General features: G+C 34.0%; 1 protein-coding gene across 2 annotated transcripts in view; it reads left to right on the forward strand.

Annotated features, from left to right (window-relative positions):
* KCNH7 (potassium voltage-gated channel subfamily H member 7) overlaps positions 1-24,197 on the forward strand; it is a 474,114-nt gene that overhangs the window by 391,594 nt on the left and 58,323 nt on the right. For both annotated transcript variants that reach the window (XM_072811055.1, XM_072811056.1), the window contains exons 7-8: positions 4,790-5,215; positions 19,696-20,095. In XM_072811055.1, the coding sequence (XP_072667156.1) occupies positions 4,790-5,215; positions 19,696-20,095 (826 nt within the window). The remainder of the gene's footprint in view (positions 1-4,789; positions 5,216-19,695; positions 20,096-24,197) is intronic.

The following is a 24,197-nucleotide window of genomic DNA, read 5'->3' on the forward strand; positions in this document are numbered from 1 at the left end:
TGACTTCAGTGCCTGTGACCTCATTTGGATTTATAATGAGACCTCACAGGGCTAAGTATGCTGTATGAATACAAGTTTTGAAATCATTGACTGGTAAAATTCATGAGAGAATTGAATGGTATAACACAGGCACACCTATGTAGAAGTCAAAAGAACTTGACCATATAATTTGATACTATACCAATGACTGTAAATGCATTGTCAAAGGATACTCCATTGCTATATAATAAATTTCAGTGATTTGCTATCAACGGGTATGTTGAAATATAACAAATGGACTAACTTTCTGAACCCAGTTCCAGAAATCATTTGATTAGATACTCACTTCATTTAAAATCCAGTAATGCCCCAAAGCAAAACTGAACTTCAAGTGAACAAAAACTTTTATATGGTATCAAGTAACACCATTTAAATGTGTTTTGAAGCCCAGTAGGAGCAAAATTTAAACTAAGAATTAGATCAGAGGATGCCTGGGTGGCTCAGCGGTTTAGCGCCTGCCTTTGGCCCAGGGAGCAATCCTGGAGACCCGGGATCGAATCCCACGTCAGGCTCCCGGTGCATGGAGCCTGCTTCTCCCTCTGCCTGTGTCTCTGCCTCTCTCTCTCTCTCTCTCTCTCTCTCTCTCTGTCTTTCTGTCTCTCTCGCTCTCTCTGTCTCTCATGAATAAATAAATCTTAAAAAAAAAGAATTAGATCAGATTACCCTAAAATAGTAAAATCTTTCAATTTTTAAAACTATTTTGACAACATTCTTTTACATAAAGGTATTGAAGTTAAAGATAGAAAAATATTTTACCTATTGGATTAGACCATGCACATTAGCCAAATGTCAATAATTTTTGATTTACAGATATGCCAAATACTGAACTAATGATGATAGTTTGAATTCACTGGTTAGCAAATATTTTGTGATTCATTTATTTTTATTTTTGTCATTGTATTAATATTCTAGGCTTGTTATAACAAAATACATAAAATGGGTATCTTAAAACAATGGAAGTTATTCTCTCATGATCCTGGGGGTTGGGAGTTCAAGATATTGACAAGGTTGGTTCCTCCTGGAGGATCTGAGAGAGCGTATGTTCCATGCTTCTCTTCTAGGTCCTTGTGGCTGCCACCATTCCTTGGTGTTCCTTGGCTCACAGCTGTGTCTTCCCCCATTGTCCAATGGCATTCTCCCTTTATGTCTTTGTGTCTCTGTACTCAAATTTCCTTCTTTTTATAAGGACAACAGTTATTTTTTTAATAATAAATTTATTTTTATTGGTGTTCAATTTGCCAACATACAGAATCACACCCAGTGCTCATCCCGTCAAGTGCCCCCCTCAGTGCCCGTCACCCATTCACCCCCACCCCCCACCCTCTTCCCTTTCCACCACCCCTAGTTCATTTCCCAGAGTTAGGAGTCTTTATGTTCTGTCTCCCTTTCTGATATTTCCTACCCATTTCTTCTCCCTTCCCTTCTAATCCCTTTCACTATTATTTATATGCCCCAAATGAATGAGAACATATAATGTTAAGGACAGCAGTTATTGCATCAAGGCCCACTCCAATCCACTAGGACTTCATCTTCCCTTGATTACATCAGTGAAGACCCTATTTTCAGTTAAGGTCACATTCATAGGTGCTGGAGATTAGGACTTCAACATACCTCTCTGGGGTCCACAATTCAACTCACAATAGTCATATTAAGTGCTGAAAGCATAAGAAGTTCTAACAGTGTGATTTTCATATGTATTTACTTAACATTATAAATAAACTAATATCAGTTATCATTGTGATTCTGCAATAAGTATCTGTCCCTTAAAAGGAGTCTGTATTTTATTCAAGTGTGAGAAACCCCGATCTAAAGGAGAAAGCCAGAGATTTCTACCATATTCGATTTTCCACAGCCTATCACTGTTTCTCTCCACTGCCGTCTCCACCACAACTTCCCCTGCATTTTGTCTATCTACAGCATAAGGCAGCTTATAATTCCTCAACACACATCATTTCATGCCTCCCTACCTTTGTTCATTCTGTTCCCTCTGCCTATAATATTCTTCCCTTTCCAATTTCCTCATCCCAGCAACTGCATTCTTTTCTTTCCCCTACTCAAAATATCAATTCAAGTGACATCTTTCCCTGAAAAGCCTCTGTGGAGACCACCCCCTTCATCAGCACCACCACCAACCCAGGAATGGATGGACCTCACCCAGCAGGGCTTCGAATCCTTGGCCTGCATGTCTTTTTCTCCCAGTAGACCATAAACTGCAATATCAATGACAGTATCTTCCTAATTTTTCAGTCTCCAGCCCTAAGCAAAGTGGTCACCTGTTAAAGGAATGCTCGCATATGTGGAGTGGAAAGGGCTCCATCCAGTTTTCACTTCTCGGAGGATGTTCCATGGGGCTGAATGCATTCTAACTTCTACTTCTGCTAAAACAAGTATTCAAAGTGCCCTATGTGTGAGATTGTTATTAGGGGCATGTCACTGTCACTTAAGCTGGAATCAAACTCAGACAAATATCCCTCTTTTTAAGAATAACTTTTTTTTTGGTTCTCTTTGAATAATTACATACTCTTTTTTTAATGAAAGAAATTTGTGAATTTAGGGTTTGGAAATTTCTCAACAGTTCAAAAATTTTAGCCAAGTTTTGTCAGAGTGCATAAAAGAATCTACTGTGAGAAGGAACTATAAAGGTAGAATGGGTCCAATATTTTAGATGATTTTTGAGAAGCAAAATGAGGATTTGGATTTTACTTTCTATACTCTGAATCATCCTTGTTTGTTTGTTGTTTGTTTGTTTGTTTGTTTTAAGGAAAGGATACTACATAATGTCACCTTAAGAGATGATCCATTCTTTCCAGACCAAAATATTATGGGCTGATTTTCGGTACTGAGCATAACATGATTGGAGTTCTAACAGTCTGCACTAATCAACTTACAGACCTTCCAAACATTCTTCCTCTTTAGAGTTAGAGATTGAGATCTTAGATTCTGAATATATTCAGTATTTCAGAAACAATGAACGACTTTATTTTCCAGATTTCTTTTTTACTGATAATTCAGTCTTTTCTTATAATAGCTTATAATAGCTTAAAATAAAGACCTGTTGAAATTTGCTCTGGACTGAAAAAAAAAAAAAAAAGGTTAGTTTCTATATTATTATTTTTTTTCAAAGCAAGTTAAATCAGGTTAGCTGTTATTTTAAAACACTTTCGTCTATTTTAACTGAACTCTTCTATTACATTTAAAAATCATGTACCTCATTTGTGGTTATTAAACTTCTCAAGTTCTTTTTAAGATAAGAATGGTAACTCATTATATACGAAAAAAAGTATGAGATATGACAATGAAAATAAGATCTAAAATTGAAATTTGCCTATATATCATTATAATCAAGTTAAAACCTACAGGGATAGAATTACCAAGAACACAGAAATAACACTCTTTGACTAATCAGTAGGGAATTGTCTGAAGTTCTTCCTGCAGAACTGATAATACATTAGCTGTATTTAGGAGAATCTAGCCTAAGAAAATTTATTTAGTGAAATTAACTCTGACATAGAGCCATTGCATATATGTGGGATATTCATAATGCAAGAGTAGAACCCACCGCTCCCTTAAAACATGTCTCTATGTGCCATTTGTGGAGCCATCTAAAAATTTCAGTTTTTGTAAACCCCTATATTAAGACTAATTACATTTTTTGGGTAGCAAGATAACCTTTTTGCTTTGACCTTTGTTCTTGAAACTTAGTCTAGAGTTACCAACTCATGAGCTTTTTTACTGCATTGTGATTCAAGTTTATTTTTTTTTTATTTTATTTATTCATGACAGACACACAGAGAGAGGCAGAGACACAGGTAGAGGAAGAAGCACACTCCCCATGGGGAGCCGAATGTGGGACTGGATCCCAGGACTCCCGGATCCAGGCACCTCATAATTCAAGTTTAGTTCTCATTTTTTCAGATAAACTATTTTGATGATCTATCAAAAGATGAACTACCTTGGTCTACCCAATGTCTCATCATGTAGAATAAATCTCAGGGCTTAAGTGCCCATTGGTGCTAATAATCTTGCAACATTTCCAGATCAATATTCTGAACATCTCCTTGCACCATTCTATCTTTATGATTCTGTAAATGTGATGGAGGACAAAGTACATTTGTCCCAGAATATAAAATATTCTCTCAACCTCAAAAAGAGTCCTTTGTGTTTATTTTAATCTCATGTGCCTTTTTTTCTACGTTAAAAACAGATTGCAGGTGGGAAAATTCAAATTAAAGATTTGAATGAGTTGGATTTAAGTTATCAAGGTTTAATTATGAATTAAATATATGTAAATTAAATATGAACATGGATCCAAGTAGGCTGCTTCTATTCATTACATACAATCTTTTCTAAGGTTTTAAAACTGAATTACTCGTGTATCAGACTGATTTTATGATTTTCTAAAAACAGCTATGTATTTTTATTTCTGAGTAGTAGTATGTTCAAAAAAAATAAGTAACCACTCCTTGCTATATCAGTGACAGTATTCATTACTTTTCACTGAAAATCGTATTTATCAAGAAATACCAATGGGAAAAAAAAAAGAAATACCAATGGAGTTTTCTGGAGTCAAATATACTGCAAAGTGGGGGTTTATATTGGGGCCTTAAATGTATGTTTTTCACACATACTTCACAATTACATGCATCTTGCCTAATAGATTTTGATGTATAATTACCTTAATATATTTATAGGTTAGGAGATTAAATAATGACATTTTTACGTAGTGTGCCTATTTTCTTTTTTTGTTCAGGTTCTCTCTTTAGGAGCAGATGTCCTGCCAGAGTATAAACTGCAGACCCCACGCATCAACAAGTTTACAATATTGCACTACAGCCCCTTCAAGGCTGTCTGGGATTGGCTTATTCTGCTATTGGTCATATACACTGCTATATTCACGCCCTACTCCGCAGCCTTTCTCCTCAATGACAGAGAAGAACAGAAAAGACGAGAATGTGGCTATTCTTGTAGCCCTTTGAATGTGGTGGACTTGATTGTGGATATTATGTTCATCATAGATATTCTAATAAACTTCAGAACAACATATGTAAATCAGAATGAAGAAGTGGTAAGTGATCCAGCCAAAATAGCAATACACTACTTCAAAGGCTGGTTCCTGATCGATATGGTTGCAGCAATTCCTTTTGACTTGCTGATTTTTGGATCTGGTTCTGATGAGGTAAGAGCTGCTTAAAATTCTTATTTTCTGAAAGATTGTGATTATAAAAGTGAATCTATTTTAACTGCAAAAAAAAAAAAAACCACAAGTGGTTGCTTTATAAACTTCTCGTATCTCAGAGATGAAATTCATTTCATTGGAAATGCTATAAAATGAAATGGGACAATTTTGGCACTGCAAATACTTCACAATTCTCTCTATTTTTGTTAAGAAGCACTAAAGATTATCTTTTAACCAAGAAAGCAAACTTTTGGGAAAGTGTTTCATAGCACATAACTAACATTTTCAGGCTGTAAAATCTCTACATGTTAATTTCATGGTTATAAAGCTGTCAAAGATGAAGATGTCTCTTTCTTTCTTGACTCATAATTGTGGTTTGAGACAGCAGGAGCTTATTTTATGTTCAAATTATGTGGAACATGCATCTTCTAAAATGTCTTGTTCAAAACTCTTTCTCTTAAATAATATCCAGCTTGGAAAGTACTTCTTGTGTTCCCATTTTCTTATAAAGTTGGAAACTTCAAGGAAGTTGACAAGTACGCATACAATGCATTTTCTGAATAGAATCCATACTTTAATCAGATTCTTAAAGGGTTCTTTGATCCAAAAGAAGTTAAATTCTCCTAAAGTCCCTCCATTTAATTACCACTATTTTTTATTGTAAATAATCTTTCTGGATTCTATAATGGAAAGATTTACAGAAGATGTGAAAGTAGTTGTAAGGGCATAGCTTGAGAAAGATAACCTCAATGTGTTGAATTTTAAAAATTAAGGGTACTTTTCTGAGAACCCCATTTTTTTAAGAGGAGATCAAAGATCCAAATGCCTCCTGCAGATGTTTGCTCCCTGACCAATTAAGGATTCAGGATAAGAGAATCCTCCTCTACCAAGAAGAACAACTGGTTTAGAATTAATTCTTTCCTATAGATAATGTCTGTTGAACTCTGGGCAGTTAGGAATAAGGCAATGGAGGGGCATCTAGGTGGCTCAGTCAGTTAAGCATCAGATTCTTGGTTTCAGCTTTGGTTGTATCTCAGGGTCCTGGGATTGAATCCTGCATCAGGCTCTGAGGAGTCTGCTTGAAAGATTCCCTCCCTCTCCTTCTCCCCCTGCTCCTCCCTCAGCTCATGCTTTTTCTTTCTCTATCTCTCAAATAAACAAATAAAATATTTTTTAAAAAGAGCAAGGCAATTGAGTAATATATTCTTCCTAGATTCTACAAACCTTACACAAAGCCTCAAACCTAACTCTCCTTATCTGTAAGGATAATACTATGACCTCCCTCTTACATTGTTTTATTTATTTTTAATTTGAGGCTCTAATGAGATAAAATGTGTGAAGCTCTTGCAAAAATAATTTTTTAAAAAGTTAGCTACTGTTAAACTACTTAAATGTTTCATGTTAAATGCTCATAACCTTGGTTGTTACTTAAGAGGCAGGAAAGCAGAATATTTCTTGATATTTACCTTTATGAGTTTCTGACAATGGGTGATCCATCTCACTCTTTTAAATTTAAAAAATGTACACCAATAGAAAATTAAATTTCAACTTAGTGAAATAAAAAAAAATGGGTGGACAAATAAATAGGTAAATTATATTGTTAGAGAATGTTGATTTACTGCTGAGATTTAATCAATAACAATCAAACCAGTATTTGGAAATACTGATTAAAACCATTAGGGTAGAGTTTCTAGGATGCAACATTTGAGTAGTTTAATTCCAGTTACGATATCACTTGAAAATAATAAAATTAAAATATATAATTTAGATAATCAATGTTTCAGGCAGGACTTCAAGAGAGCTGAAACAAAAGTTAATTGTGATTCATTCACATTAGTATAGGATGAAATAGTCTCTGGGGAAAATGGTGTCTGGACTATCTTTTCCATGTAGCATCAAAGAAAAAATGAAGTTTGCCTCAAAGAAAACAATGCCAGTTCTCCAGTCCTATGTGCTTTCATGGACTCCCCCACGTTCCCAAACTTCTCCTCATTCTTTTTGGATGTGACATGATAATGGGAAGAGTTCTGGCTTTGGACTTAGACAGACCTGGGTCTGACTCTCCCCTTTGCTACTTATGTGCTATATTTTGGCAAGATACTTAACTCATTAAGATTTCATTTGCTTTTCTGTAAAATGGTGAAAGGTATCTTCTTGTGATTTTTTAAAAATAAAGCAGTATATGTAAAGAGACTAACTCAGTACCAGGTACATAGTAAGTGTTTGTCAAAGGTTACTCTTCTTCTTCCCATTCCTTTGGATTAAAGTCTCTGTTTCTTTTTCTTTCTTTTTTTTTTTTAAGATTTAATTTCTTTATTCATGAGAGGCACAGAGAGAGAGACAGAGACACAGGCAGAGGGAGAAGCAGGCTCCATGCAAGGAGCCTGACATGGGACTCGATCCCAGGTCTCCAGGATCATGCCCTGGGCTGAAGGCAGCACTAAACTGTTGAGCCAGCCAGGCTGCCCAGTCTCTCTGCTTCTTAATAAAGTCTTCCCTTAAACTTACATGTTACCACAGTAATCCGTAGATAACTTAATCATCTGCTCAACAAATACTTATTGCATGTCTATGATCCTATGACAGTAGATTAGCTACTTTTCTAGGAATCTTGAAGAAATGGGAGACAAAAAGGAAATATTTTGAGGCCAGTTATTGTATTACAAAGGATAAGAGCATGGGGCATACTGTAGGGAGAAGTATGTATCATGGATAGCAAGTAGAGGGGATAAGGGTGTCAGCTGTTGGGCTGAGTTGGCTATAAAAGGTAACAACAAAACTAATGATGAATTGGCCTACTTTATACATTTTTCAAGAGTAATAATGAAGACACTTCTTTTATTTACAAACTATATTAAATAACTAAAATCAGGTTTTAAATAAATAAATAGATTTAAATAAATAAAAAGATTTATTTATTTGAGAAAGAGAAAGAAAGAGAGCCGGGGGGTCAGGCAGAGGGAGAGAACCCTCAAGCAGACTCCCTGATGAACACAGAGCCCAACCAGGGCCTCAATCCCAGAACCCTGAGATCACAACTTGAGCTGAAACCAAGAGCCAGATGCTTAACTGACTGAGCCATCCAGACACCCTTATAATGAGACTTTTAATTAGGCTTTTCAATACCTAGTGGTATTTCAGAATACTTTTCCAAAAGTGTATTGTGTAATGTAGTATGAGTATTAAAAATATTCAGCATCCATTTTTGTTTCTGGCAAAAAAAAGAAGAAAAATGCTTCCAGAGAAAAGAGATCTTATATTCAAAGAAACTAATTTTGGAAGTTTCATCACATGAATATGAAAAAGAGAAAACTTTTTGGGATTTTTGACCCAAAATTAAATGGCAAAATCCTAAAATCATTAAGCTAGAGGTCACTTTAATGAAAGATTATCCAGTGCAATGCTTTTCAAACTAGGGTACCCTAGAGGTGACTGGGAGAGTTAGCCTAAGTTCAGAGACCCTCAAAAGTGGGCATCAAGACAGATTGATAGGACTCAGATCCATCTACTCTACTATAAAGAAGCATTAGCTCAATTGTATCACCTTACTAGTTGGGGTTTCATGTAATTGTTTTACAAATTTTAATGAGAATTGACTTAATTCATTTTTACATTTTCAGAAAGTGCTATGGTAACCTCTACTTGAGTAGGTTCATTCATTCTATAAACATTTATTGAGAACCATCTATTGCCAACATGCTAGACCCTGCACTTACAAAAAAAGAGTAGGACAAGGACCCCACTGTCTGGATCTTACAGTCTACAATGAACAGCATCAGATGAGCAGATAGAGTACTGTCCAGTAAATGCTTTCATAGTGCCATTCACAGGGGGACATGGAGCATGGGAGGGTTCCTGAGCTATAAAGTGTTGGGTCCCAGTCCTATCAGACCCAATATAGCAAATATTTTATAAAGCCCCTTTTTATTATTGTTAAATACAAGTCATAAATAGTATAGTATTTTATACACATAATTTAATAAATACAATATATAATACCCACTCTTAATATAAAGAAGAAATAAATGTGTTCATAACAAAATACCCAGCTGAATATATAAATACTTCAGGCATGTTTTATTTTATTTTAATTTATTTATTTTAAATGACATAATGAAATTATCAGATGATTGTAACTACTTGCAATGAGGAAGTCCATATTTGAACAAAAATTCAATATTAAACTGAATATTAGTTTATTTTATATTTTCATTTTAATACAAGCATTGACTTTATATATGTTCTTATATAGGTATATATGTTTATGCATACATATATGCAGATAGATATGTATATATATATACATGTATTAACATTCATTACCTAGAAATCTCATGATTGTGATAATATAACAAATGTTGACTGACATAGCCATGCTATATACACACAGTATGTCGTTGAAGATATAATTTTCCTAAACAGTAAACAATTCTTAGTGAAGGTCCAAACTAAACAAGTTAATTATCTCTCAGTTTACAAGGTAGCTAAATTTCTGCATATTTTAATGAATATTAAAATGTACAGAAGTGAGCATCTGTTTATATGTAAAATCCAGCATTGAGGCTCAGTAAACAGATTTGGGTTTTGCCTATACAAATGACTGTGGAACATTGAAAGATTATATAGGACACCAATAATTTTTTTGTTATTGGAGACTGTGCTAGGTATTATAGGACTTCTACTTACCTCATTCCACTGGGAAATAAGGGAAAATTCAAGAAAATGGTGTCAAATACTGTAAAGACATAAAGTAGCATGAAGACTGGAAATAAGTCACTGGGTGGGTCAGTTCAGTATGTGTTGGTGTCAGTTAGATCAGATATTGGCCACAGCCAAACTGAAGTGGCTGCAGAAATTAACAGGAAGCAAATAAAGCCCCTTCTTGCTAGAATCTTGGTAATAAAAGGAGGGGGTAACAGCAGCACTGGAAGGCTGCACATGGTGAAGTAAAGGGTTATTGTTTTTGGTTTCGATTTTTCCCTTAAGAAGCTTGTGAGCTGTCAAGAAAAAGGCGCGTGGTGCTGAATGACTTCTTCGGTTGGCTGATTTGGATGAGGAGATTAGGAAAGATCTTTGGGGAGGTCCCATTTGAGTTGAGACTTGACCCAAAGAAACTAGCCCCATGAAAACACATGCACAGCATTTCAAGCAAAAGAAAACACTAGTGAAAATGGCCCAACTGGGGAAGAAGCTTGGTGTGTTAGAACAAAAGAAAGGCCAGTGGCAGCTAAGCTGAACCACAGTGAGTTGAGAGTTGAGTGCTAAGATATGAGGATTCAGAAACAGGAACCAAATCACATGCAACAGTGACATTTGGGGATTCATTCTGGCTGCACCAGAGCCTTCGGAGTGAGAACAACATGAGCTAATGGATGGTTTTAAAGACCTCATGGAAAAAAACAAAATAAAACAAAACAAAACAAAACACCTCATGGATGATGTCTGCAGATGGTTTAGTGGGGGTAGAAGCAGGGGAAAGACTTAGAACTTTGGCTGTAATGTAGCAGGGAAAAACAGCAATGGCTTGGACCACATGGTGGCAATAGAGGTGAGGAGAGAAAGATACATTTCAAATATAATAGAGGGCTTGTTGATGGATTAAATATTGTTGGAAGAGTAAAAAACAAAGCAGAATTAATGATGGTTCAAAGATTTTGTTGTTTCTTTCTTCATGTTTGAAGTATTTTAGAGGATGGAGGTAGTGAAGTGACTTTTATAGGTGGCCACTCACTTATCCAGAGAGGAAAATCCTTCTCCTGGGGAGAAGAAGGTGCGTTAGGAAGGAGAATTCCCTGTTTGGGTCAAATGAAGTTTGAGATGCCTGTCATCCTAGTACAAATGGCATGTAGGCAAGTCAGGGACTAAGTGAGCAGCTAGAAAGATACATATGTGAGGATAAGAAGAAGAGAAGGGCACCTGGTGGCTCAATCAGTTAAGTGTCTGCCTTTGGCTCAGGTCATGATCCCAGGGTCCTGGGATAGAACCCCACATTGGGCTCTCTGCTCAGCAAAGAGCCTGCTTCTCCCTCTCCTTCTGCTCCTCCCCTGCTTGTGCTCACTCTCTCTCACTCTCTCTTTCTGTCAAAAAAATTAATAAAATCTTTTTTAAAAAATGAGATCCATTAAATTATAAATTTGTTATAATCATGGCAAGGATTGGTTTAGATCAGTGCTTCTACATGAGGACCATGCACCGATTTCAGTGTGGATCTTATGAAAGAATTTGGAGATTCATATTTGGTAGGTCTAAAGCAAAGCCTTCGAAACTGCATTTTTAAAAGTGGCAGGAATTTTTGCTGTTTAGACATTTAAGAACCGGTGGCCTTATCTGGGACAAAGAGGATATCCAGGAGAGGGCTTTCATATGTTCATAGATGAACATTTCTACAAAATAAAGACATAAATAGTCAAGTGAAGCAGCGATTTTACTAAATATAAGGACAGTCATGATTTCATCATTGCTTAATTCTAACTAAAGTATTAAAAAAATTTTCTATGCATCATAGCATCTTGGGTGACCTTAGAGAAAACAATTTTGTCAATGTCAATTAACTAACTTTCTTGCCAATTTCTCTAAATGGTAAGCTACTGTAATATTTCAGTTTTATTTACATTCAAAGCTAAGGAAGGAAACCTATTCGAATTTTGGATCTATATTATTTTAGCTATAAAACATATATCCTAGCAATGCTGAGAATAGTTTGGCATATACATTTTTACTAAAGTATATATATGAGCAGAATTGCTCACTTTTTTCAAAACAATCATTTACACTTTTAGCTTAATGAATACAAATCTCCTAGTAATAACTAGAGGATCTTCTAAAAAATGTTAAAAAAAAATATGTTGAAGAAAGGAATAATGATAGGGGTGCCTGGGTGGCTCAGTCAGTTAAGCATCTGTCTTTGGCTCAGGTCATGATCCCGGAGTCTGTGATTGGAGTCCTGCAACATTGGGCTCTCAGCTCAGTGGGAAGTCTGCTTCTCCCTCTCCCTCTGCCCCTGCCCACCCCACCCCCCCCACCCATGCCCTCTCACTCTCAATCTCTCTCTCAAATAAATAAATAAAATATTTTTTAAAAAAATAAAGAAATACTGATAATAATTGGGCTTGTCTATTAGTATCATTAGTATCTTCCTGATATTAATGCCATCCAGACAGACCAAGGAAGGGAAAGATTCTTTACTTATTAATTTGTGCATCTTCAAATATCATGCCATCCATAGAGAATTATCTCAATATCATTGGTGCAAGAGAACAACATTATTGACCCAGTCTCCAAAAAGTCAACTTTTCATTATCTGCCTCAAGTTTTTCTCTATTTTGCTTATCTGTGGAAAATCTTACTTTTAAATATATCAACTGTTAGAATCTAGAGCATTCTTTTTAGCTATACACTTCATTAACCTCTTCCTCTCCTGAAAATTAGTGGGTTTTTTGGATTCATTACTTCCTTTATGAACCTCTCTCCATTCCCACTTTACTGTTATTTTCCAAGAATCCTGAATACAGGCAAAGTCTTTGAAACCTAAGTATATAAAGTCTCTTTGAGGGAAAGTTTTAATAGAAGAGTTTCTGTTCACATTGATCTGTTTGTTTCATTTATCTGTTAGATGCATCAGAGAATGGATACAAGGGAAAACTTAGCAAGTATCTGTATAGAAATTCCAATCACCTTGTCAGAATTCTTTCTGAACCTGATCTCTACAGCAGTTGCTATTAGTTTGTTAGAAGTGAATTGCTAAAACATTAGACATAGTCATGTTCAAATTTAAATAACAAAATACATTTTGAAGAACTGCATGCATAATATATTTCTATCCATAAAGTCACTGTGTCTCTCTTTAGATAGTTCTTGGGAGTTAAGGCAGATGTCTCTATTGGCTTGTATTTGAGGCTGTTGTTCATGCCTCCAAAAATCTGTGGTATGACAAGTTAGAGACACAGGATCTCTGATGAAATCATTTTTGAACCAAGAAAATATAAGAACATTCCATCAAAAGAATATGTTAAAAAAAGAATATGTTTTGCATTAAGTTAATCATTTATTCATCATGTATATATGATCTATCGTCTACAATTCACTGGAGATGACATAAGGTTCAATTTTTTTTTGTTAAATATTTCTCAAAAGTCAAATTCCTATTTTAAAAATACAATATCCATAATTTTTTATTCATTGTAACATTTGCTTGCTACTATGTAAAATCATTTGATGACCAGTTTTCCATATTATTGTAACTAAAGAAAGGGGAAGTGAGTTGAAATTGCACCAAAATAGAATGTTAATTATAAACAAAATAAAAATAGAAGCATCTTGACAGTAAAGGTTGTTAAATATTGGATTTAGTTTCACAAGGAGGTTGTAAAATCTTGTGTTTAAAAGCCTCAGTTTGTGGAGGAATTTGTGAGGTTTGGTTTGAATAAAGAAAGGATAAGTTATGTGATTTCTTTAAAGTTTCTTGCATACTCAACATATTTTTTTTATTGTATCAGTGAATGTGTCCTTAGAAATATTGAAAAAAGTGTGACTCAAGCTGAACAAAAAACTCAAAACTAGTTTCAATATTATTAAGTTGTACTGGACAAGTTATACAAGCACTAGAGCTTAGAGGGAATTGAAATAAAATCTAAAGCAAACCATGGATGTAGAACTATGAAATGTATTACTCACTAAGTGTTCCCATTTCTCCACTTGTACCCAAATATTTCTTGACAAACAGAACAGAATGATGGATTAGGCAGAAATTTCCAGTAATGATTCATTCTTTCAACCCTGTAAACAAAACCGAAGATCACATACTTGTATCTCCCCATTTATAAAAGAATAATTCTACCCACTTACTATAGGCAAAAGTGTTGGAGAGTAAACCTCTGAAATCAAGTATTTTAAATGTATGATTCTTGAAAATGCTTACTTAAAAATTATTTTGAAAAATTATTGAGAGCAAGATTTTTTTTTAAGATTTTGTTTACTCATTCATGATAGACATAGACATAGACAGAGAGAGAGAGAGGCAGAGACACAGGCAGAGGGAGAAGCAGGCTCCATGCAGGGAGCCCAACACGGGACTCGATCCCGGGACTCCAGAATCACACCCTGGGCCAAAGGCAGGTGCTGAACCGCTGAGCCACCCAGGGATCCCCAGATTTTTCTTATTGATGAAGCTTTCTCAGTTTAACTGTAGCCAAATTTACTCTTGAGAAGAGAATTGTTTGATACAAGTAAGAAATCCCCTATTCTAATTTCAGGCCTTCTGAAAGAAATCCACTTACACTGAGAGAGAATATTATCTCATCTATTGTAAAATATCTAAAAAAAAAAAAATCACATAGTCTTCTTGAGTCCAGGTCTGGTTTCTTTTTTTTTTTTTTTTTTAGGTCTGGTTTCTAACATGTTATAAAATTGCAGTTGTTTAGAGTATATATTTTTAAAATAAAGTTCAGTTGAGAAAGTCATAATAAAGGAAACTAACTTCTACTTCAGTATAAGAAACTATCCAGGGCTTTATTTTTTTTTAAGATTTTATTTATTTATTTATTTATCTATTTATTTATTTATTTATGAGAGAGTGAGAAGCCAGGGGAGAGGAGGTGGGAGGGGGAGAAGCAGACTCTCAGATGAACAGGGAGCCTGACATGGGGCTCAATCCTAGGACTCCAAGATCACTACCTGAGCCGAAGGCAGACACCTAACCAACTGAGACATCCAGGCATCCCAAAAGTATCTAGGACTTTAACAAACTATAGATATGTGTATATTTTTTAAAAAATTGAAATTGGATTATATGGTTCAGCCCCCCAGAAATTTCAATAATTTGAATTGCCAGGGAAGAGTCATTTTACACTTAAAAAGTTCTGACAAAATACATTAAAAATAAAAGTCCTAAATAAATATATTTTCTTTACTGTGGCATTCAGACAAAAAGAGTTTACACTATCATTCAATCACAGGTAAAGGAGCTCAGGTCTGAAATGGCATAAGTACTGATGAGGTGAAACCATGGCTTATTCATTTTGTCTTTTTTGCTACAGTTAATGAGCAAAAACAAAAAACAAAGTACCTTGTTTCAATCTACTGTAAAGTAGCTCACCTCTTTCTCCATCTTATTTATTATCATGGTGTGTTTGTAGTTCATAATCACACATATTTCTTGTGAGCTCTTATGTTTTCTCAGTCTACCAAAAGTAACAATAGACATTACAATATTTTTCTAATGCGAATAAAAAGTTAAATAACATCTAAGGGAAAGTTTTATACCTCTACTATTTTTTAAATTGTTGCAATAAGCTTAAAGATAGTTTTATTTCTATTTTCAAAAATTGGGGGAAAAACCCCCACAAAAATAGATTTACATACTATATGTGAGTACTACATGAAATTAGATAAATGGTGAGAGAAACATACATGCTGAAAATATTCTACTTAGCCAAGTTCTGATGTTAACACAACTCTAAGGTAGTTGTTGGTCCCATTTTTCATTCACACACAATACAAAAAGGGTACATTGAACTAAACAATGAGGACTAACCATCTCCACCAAATCAAGAGGAGATTGATCATTCCTTAGGCTACTCTCTCTGAGATTTTAGTGCAATCGTATTTTTCCTTGTGTAATATGGGCAAAACACTTTAAATCTTTAAAGAGATATTTAAGGAAGAAGAAAAGAGTTACTGCGATCTTAAGTGTCATCTACAAGATATGCTGTATGCAACAGTAGCTAAGGAAGAATGCCCAGGTGTGTTCGCAGCATCTTGATAACAACAAAAATAAGATCCAGTCATTTGTTACATTGTCAAACAAGATATGTAATTATGCTTGGGTACATGTTTAGGAATCACAAGAGAATGGCTTTGACTGTTGAAGCCAATTTTCACACATCTTATGAAGCTACTGAAAGGTAAAACAACTGTTTAATAATTCTTGTCCCTTTTCTCTTTCTCTCCTTCCCTCCCTCTGTCGTTCTCTCCCTCTCCTCTTCCTCTCTCCCTCTCTCTCTACATCTGAAATTATTTTATATGAGTAATGTCAATTGGGTTGAGACTTCATCATGTGCCATATTTCTTAAGCTTTTTTTGTCCAGGAAAGATGTTATTTATGTGTCACTAAATAAATTATATTCATTTATCTGCTTAGAGAACTGTCACCTAGGTTTTACCTCATTTTGATATAATCCTAGAAGAAACATCAGATGTTTTTTTTGAAAGGAGGGAAGAAGAAGGGAGGTGGCCTACACAGCAGATTGATTCCTTTTTTTTTTATAACATCATTTTTGCTTTACTGTCTTGGCAGCCAGAAGAGTCGTTAGTGCTTATTATCACAATATGTTATTAAAACATCTCATTTGTTTTGAAGCACTTCACTTCATTAACCAGATATCCTAGGGAATTTTCATTATATTTCATTTATTTTGAGGTTCAGAGAGAAATTTTCTTTCAAAGATAAGTTTTGAGCAATACTCTTCAAATAGTTCTGATTTTTCAGTACAAGTAAATAGGTAACAGAGCTGGGGGGGAAATAAACACACAGACTGAAGCTGTGAAGTGTAGAGACACATTGAACCCAGGTGATTCCTGTACTGAACTCCAAGCAGTCAATGCCTCTAGACGATGCTCTTGTCTTTAAAATTCCTGCCATTCCCTGAGGAGGCCAAAAGGCCGGTGTTGGAATGCCTCCAATTAGAATTCTAGATATCAGAGTAATGCATTTGGAAAACGTGTAAGTTCTATGGATCTATTTCACCATATAATGTTTCTGCTTACTGACGGAAACTAAAGCATATGGGATATTTAATGCAAAAAGCTACTATTTATGGGGCATTATCTACAACCCTGTGAGGAGGCATTATTATGCCCATTTCCAGATGAAATTTTTGAAGTTTAGAGATTAAATAAGCAATTTGTCCAAGATGACAGACTAATATGGATACAGAATCCATACATTCATTTGTTTGTCCAAAGCCCTAACATAGACTGATTAGCTAAAACAGACGTATGAAAAGATGCTCCGCATCACCACTCATCATCAGGGAAATACAAATCAAAATTACGATGAGATACCATCTCACACCTGTCAGAATGGCTAAAATTAACAACACAGGAAACAACAGATGTTGTCAAGGATTCACAGAAAGGGGAATCCCTTACATGGTTGGTGGGAATGCAAACTGGTATAGCCACTCTGGAAGACAATATGGAGATTCTTCAAAAAGTTAAAAATAGAGCTACCCTACACCCCAACAATTGCATTACTAGGTACCAACCCAAAGGATACAAAAATATTGATTTGAAAGGGCACATGCACTCTGATGGCTATAACATTATCAACAATAGCCAACTTATGGAAAGAGCCCAAATGCCTATCAACTGATGAATGGATAAAGATGAAGTGTTACATATGTATAATATATCTATTACTCAGCCATCATTAAGAGTGAAATCTTGCCCTTTGCAACAGTGTGGGTGAGCCTAGAGTGTATTATGCTAAGAAGAAGTCAGTCAAAGAAAGATAAATACCATATGATTTCAATCATATGTGCAATTTAAGAAGCAAAACAGGTGAACATAGAGAGAGGAAGTAAAAAAAAATAGAGAGGAAACCATAGGAGACTATTAACTATGAAAAACAAACTGAGGGGTGCTGGAGGGGTGGTGGATGAGGGGATGCACTAAATGGTTTGTGAGGATTAAGGAGGGTACTTGTGATGAGCACTGGGTGTTATATGTAAGTAATGAATCACTAAATTCTGCTCCTGAAACCTACACTCTATGTTAACTAACTAAAATGTAAATAAAACCTTTTGAAACAAACAAACAAAAAAAACTAACTTTGAAAAAAAAAGCTAATTAGTTAAAATGTTGATAATTCAAATAGTGGAAGGTTGACCTTCTTCCAGAGAACTACCTAACATAAACTCTCCATTTATTCATTGTGAAAAGATACACTCTTTATATTTGTGAAGAAAAAAAATACTGCTTTCCTTATTCCACCTTCAAAATTAATAACAACATTGGAAACAAGGAAGACTCTCCCCTCCTCACATTTTATAATGAGTAAAGACCAGATCTCAAATGTGATAAGCACATCCCAACTACATAATCTCCTCTAACCTCTAGAAGATTCCAATACAAACTGAAAAGAATTCAGAGACCGAAGGATCTCCCCTTCTCTTAGTGACCACTCTAGCACACACACAAAAAAGGAAATGCAAGACTTATTATAGAATACTAATGAAACTATATTTCTTAATATTTAGTGTTTTTTTTTACCACCAAATCAATATGAACAGATAGAGGGAGATAGCTCTGACATGTGCTATTTCTTTAATTAAAATATAAGTGTTCTCAATACAGTTGGATATACTCTGCAAAATAAACACCAACAATGAACACATAAAATGACTCAATAATTGATTGGTAAACACCATGTAACTATGGAATAATTATATGCCCTGTGAATTATATAGTACTTATAGCTGACATTATTTAGGAAACCTAAGAAATGAACTTGTAATTTGTACTTACCAGATTTCAAATTCAAACAACCAGTTAAATATCCTGTTATTATATAGAAGTGTCCTATCATTAGATACCTGGTCAGTAATAATCATACAATTAGTTACACATCACACCCCAATGAAAAGTACATAATATCATTGGGACATCAAGAAACAATTCATCAGTTTAGCACATTGAGAAAGGAAAAATGAATTTAAATATAGCGTGTAAAGCATGCATACAATCATCCAGTACATCTCCCAATTATCTGCTTGCCCGGCTCTTCTCATTATGTGGGTACGTCTCAACTCTAATGTCAGCTCCTCAGCAAGATCATCTTTGGCCTTTTTATCTAGAGTCACTGCCATCCTGACTATGCCCTAAACATCCTCTATCACACCACTCTGTTTTATTATCATTACCACATTTTTCAATCTCTGAAATGAGTTTATTGTCTGTTTCTTTAAAAAACCAAATCTATCAATCCCTTAAAGACAGTGGATCTTGTTTCTCTTCATTAAAGAAGGCATTTTGTCTAGTAAGAAAATGTTTCTTTCTGTTATAAAAGTGATCATGTCTGCTTGCTCAACACTATAATCCCAGTGGTGGCATTTGGTAGGCACACCAGTAACACACAAGGATGTTTATTGGTGAATGAATGATTTACTCAGTATTCATTATCTTCAAGGCACTTGGTTAGAACATAAAGCTAGACAGATGGAGTCTGTCCCATGGGTCTTCAATGTCAAGATAGTGAATTAATGTACCACACACTTTCAAAGTATTTTCCAAGGCAGATGTAAAAAAAAAAAAAAAAAAAAAAAAAAAAAAAAAAAAAAAAACTAACCTTAATACTTAATCCAAATCTGCATTTATCCTTAATGCTACCATATTGTTTTAACCTGTTTCCTCCTACTTTGCAGGAGGAACACACACTGAATTGTTTGCCAACTGTTTCTGACCATACACATTTATTTCCACAGACAACAACATTAATCGGTCTTCTGAAAACAGCTCGACTCCTTCGTCTTGTGCGAGTGGCCCGGAAACTTGATCGATATTCAGAATATGGAGCTGCTGTTCTAATGCTCTTAATGTGCATATTTGCCCTGATAGCTCACTGGCTGGCTTGCATTTGGTATGCAATTGGAAATGTAGAAAGGCCCTACCTGACTGACAAAATTGGATGGTTGGATTCGTTGGGACAACAAATTGGGAAACGTTACAATGACAGTGACTCAAGTTCTGGACCATCCATTAAAGACAAATACGTCACTGCACTTTACTTTACCTTCAGCAGTTTAACCAGTGTAGGATTTGGGAACGTGTCTCCTAACACCAATTCGGAGAAAATCTTTTCAATCTGTGTCATGTTGATCGGCTGTAAGTAGATTTCTCTTTTGTTTTCTATTAGGGTAAAATATCTTAAAATTGGTATCTGTAGAACATTCAGAATCAGACAAAGAAAAAAATATAGAAAACTGGAGAGATCATGGAATTACATATATGGGTATTATATTCTATCAAACCTAATTCTCTCTGTGAGGGGAGATACCAAAAGGATTTTTAGCACCTCAGAAAAACTACAAATATAAAACTGGAGTTACATGGATTTTAGAATTCCAGAATTGAGACTTGCAGTTCACTATTGCTGCTGTAAAAGTGTCTGCAATTTGTTACCAATGGTTATTTTCTGTTTTAAGTTGAGACCGAATTAGAATGGGAAAGATTAGTTTACATTACTAGATAAATAGAAATATATATATTTCTTAATAGAAAAATATACTTCTATATAAAAATATAGAAGTAATAAATACATATATTTCTTATATATATCTGTATTTACAGACAGATATATACACAGATAAATATATATATGTATTTTTCACCACTTACTTATTGCTTAAAAATTCCTTTCCCTATGACATTATGCCAAAGCTTAAGTGATTGCTCTTTACCTTGTAATGTGGTGATGACATGAGCATCATTAAGAGGTATATTTTTTGGAATAAGAAACAAAAAATTCTGCATTAACCTAAAGATGTTTTAATGTTTTTAAAAATCATACTATAGAGTCACTAAAGATAACTTCTGTGATACCGAGCAGCAATTGACAAAAGCATAATGAAATTTTAAAGCTTAGAAAAGGGCATTATCCTTAGATGGTGTACAAATCTGAAAATAGATCCAGAGTTGATTTTAAATGTTAACATATTGATTAATGAAGTGTACTTAGATAAGTTTTATTTGTGAAATTTAAATCAAATCACCCTGTTTATTGTTCATTGTATTTAAAATTTACTTTTCTTATATATATCTTAGTATTTTTATTTAGGTAAGATTTATATAGGTAAATAGCATTATATTCAAATAACCCTTAAGATATTCTACAGATTCAGGCTAAGTCTGAGCTATAAACACAGAAGTAGCCTTGCACCCAGAAGGAAATGGAAGAGGGACCTACTGGGAAACAGAAAAACTCATTCTAGGAAGACCGACTATCTCAAACAGTGCCAACCACTCTATGACTATAGCTGCTAGTAAATACCTTACAGTGATTATCAATTTTAGTGAAGTAACAAAAAAATAAATTTTTAAAAGTTTGTTCCTAATTATTTAAACATATGTATAGAAAAAATATATATATATGCTATTAATGAATAAAACAGAACCTGCATATTGAAACAGAATTTTCAAGAGTTTTCTAACCTGCTCACCACTTAGAAATCCTCATCACTTGTGAGGATTACTTTAAAAACAGTACTGTTCATCATGTGAATTATTTTAAATCAAAGAAAACTCAGTTCTTTATTTGGTCTATATCCAGTCTCTAATCCCTAAGTCATGATAATTGGCAGTGTTTTCTCCTTCCTTCTTTCTTCCTTCCATTTCTCCTCCTTCCCTTCTTTCTTAAATATAGCACTAGGCTATTTCTTTTGATTCTTTAAGGAAAATACTTGTTTTCTACAGATATTTTTCATCTTTTAGAAAAAGAGAAGACACTCTAGTTAATTGAGTAGAGTAAGATACAACCACATCCCACATAATATACTTTATTTGAATAATAGACTTGGTTCTATAACTTTCAAAAGGGAATTATGTAGAGCTCCATGTCACATAAGAAAAAAATTAAAGGTATTCCTAGAGAGTTCTATCATGATCTATTATGCTAAAATTAAGAAGAAAAGTCAAATTACAACTCAAAACTTAATAATAAAAATGCCCCAAAATGCACAAAGCCATTTGATGTATATGGATGCATCTAACGTGGTATTTCCATTGAGATCCAACTGTGTTAGAAAATGATTTGGTTATTTTTGTTTAGTTATATTTCTACACTAAGTACATACTCCTTAGATCTCAGTGATCTGTTTTAAGCCAAAAATAAAATACAATATCTAAAAATATAATGTAAAATAGTGTCTATATACTAATACTAGGTATAGTTTATATCATCTAGTTATCATGTTGAACTTTCTCATCATCCCTAAACTTCTTTAAAACCAATCTTCATTCTAAAAGAAAACTTTGAAGCCAAATAGAAAAAAAGATCAATCTATCATCTCTCTTACAATATAACTCAAGAAAACTAAAAATCAAACATTAAAAGATACCATCTAACTAAATGGAAACAACTCAAATGTCTGTAGATGCGTTTTATTTTTTTTAAATAAATTATTATTTAATTAATAAATAGTGATGTAATATAATGTATGGTAACTACAGTTAATAATACTGTATTATATATTTGAAAGTTGCTAAAAGAGTAAATCTTAAAAGTTCTCATCACAAGAAAAAAATATCCTGTGCCTCTGTGGTAATGGAAATTAACTATACTTATGATTACTACATTTCTGACTGTATACAAATATCAAATCACCATGTTGTACTTCCAAAGTTAATATAATTTTGTATGTCAATTATATCTTAATAAAACAAATAAAAGCCCAGAACCAGAATTGACAGAAATGATGAAACTGACAGATAATATCTAGCACTTTAACAAATGTGTATATGGACTCCCAGAAAATGGGGAAGGGAACTAGAAAAAGAAATCTTAATGGCCGAAATCTATCCAAAATTGATAAAAAGCTGTAAACCACAGATCCAAGAAGCTTAGTGAATCCCAAACATGTTAAAAACACACACACAAACACACACACACACAAGCACACCATACTTAAATTACTGAAAACTAGTGATAAGGAGAAAAAGTCTTAAAAGTAACTGGAAGGGAAAAAAATAGGATACATCATGTACAGAGGGAAAGCATCAGATTGAGAACATATTTCTTATTAGAATCAATGCAAACCATGAAGACAATGTAATAAAATCTTTAAAGTGCTAAAGAAAAAACAAAATCTGCCAACACAGAATTATTGGTTCAATTAATCTATCCTTCAAAAGTGACAAACAAAACCTGACATAATTCATCATGAGCAAAGTACAAGAAATTAGAAAGCTCTCCAGGTAAATAGAAAATATTATTAAGATGAAAATTTGGATCCAGAAAAACAAATGAAGAACACTAGAAAATGTTAATATGTAGGTAAATTTAAAAGATATTTTCTCATTTTTAAATGTCTTCAAAAATAATTTTTAAAGCAAAAATTAGGAGAATATATCTTAAATTTTATAACATATGTAGAATTTAAAATGTGACAATAATAGTACAAAACAGGAAGGGAGAATGAAAGTATATTTAAGTAAGAATTATAAAATCTTATATAAGATTCCTACATTATACATGAAGAGGTATTATATTATTTAAGGTACAGAGTGATAAATTAAAAATGCATACTGTAACTACTACAGCACAGTTAACAAGCCAATAGAGAAGATGAAATAGAATAATAAAAATGATAAAACCAATAAATAGAAAATAAGAGAAATGGAACACATAGAAAACAAACAGCAAGATGGTAGATTTAACACAAGCCACATTAACAATTCCATTAAATGTAAGTGAGCTAAACTCTCATTAAACTTCCAGAATTGTCAGACTATTTTTTTTAAAAGGCTCAATCATATGCTATCTAAAGAAACACACTTAAAATATAAAGACATAGGTAAAAGAAAAAGATGGAAAAAGATGTATATACAATCACTAATTATGAGAAAATGTGAGGAGCAGTATTGATTTCAAAGAAGACTTAAAAACAAAGACTATTACCAGAGACAAAGTAGACACCACAGTCCTAAGCGTGTAGATACCCAATTACAAAGCAATTACATTAAACAAAAACTGATAGAACCAAATGGAGAAATAGAAAAATTCACAAGACAAATCTACAGTTACAATTAGCAATTAACACTCTTCCCTCTGTGTTTTGTAGAATAAGTAGACAGAAAATCAGAAAAGATATAAAAGATTTGAACAATACTATCAATTAACATGACATTGGCAATTATAGAATACCAGCAGAATACACATTCTTTTCTAGTGTATGTGGGACATTCAGCACGATAGACCATCTGCTGGACT

This window comes from Canis lupus, chromosome 34, assembly GCF_048164855.1.
Source record: "Canis lupus baileyi chromosome 34, mCanLup2.hap1, whole genome shotgun sequence".
In the NCBI taxonomy this organism is placed as follows: Eukaryota; Metazoa; Chordata; class Mammalia; order Carnivora; family Canidae; genus Canis; species Canis lupus.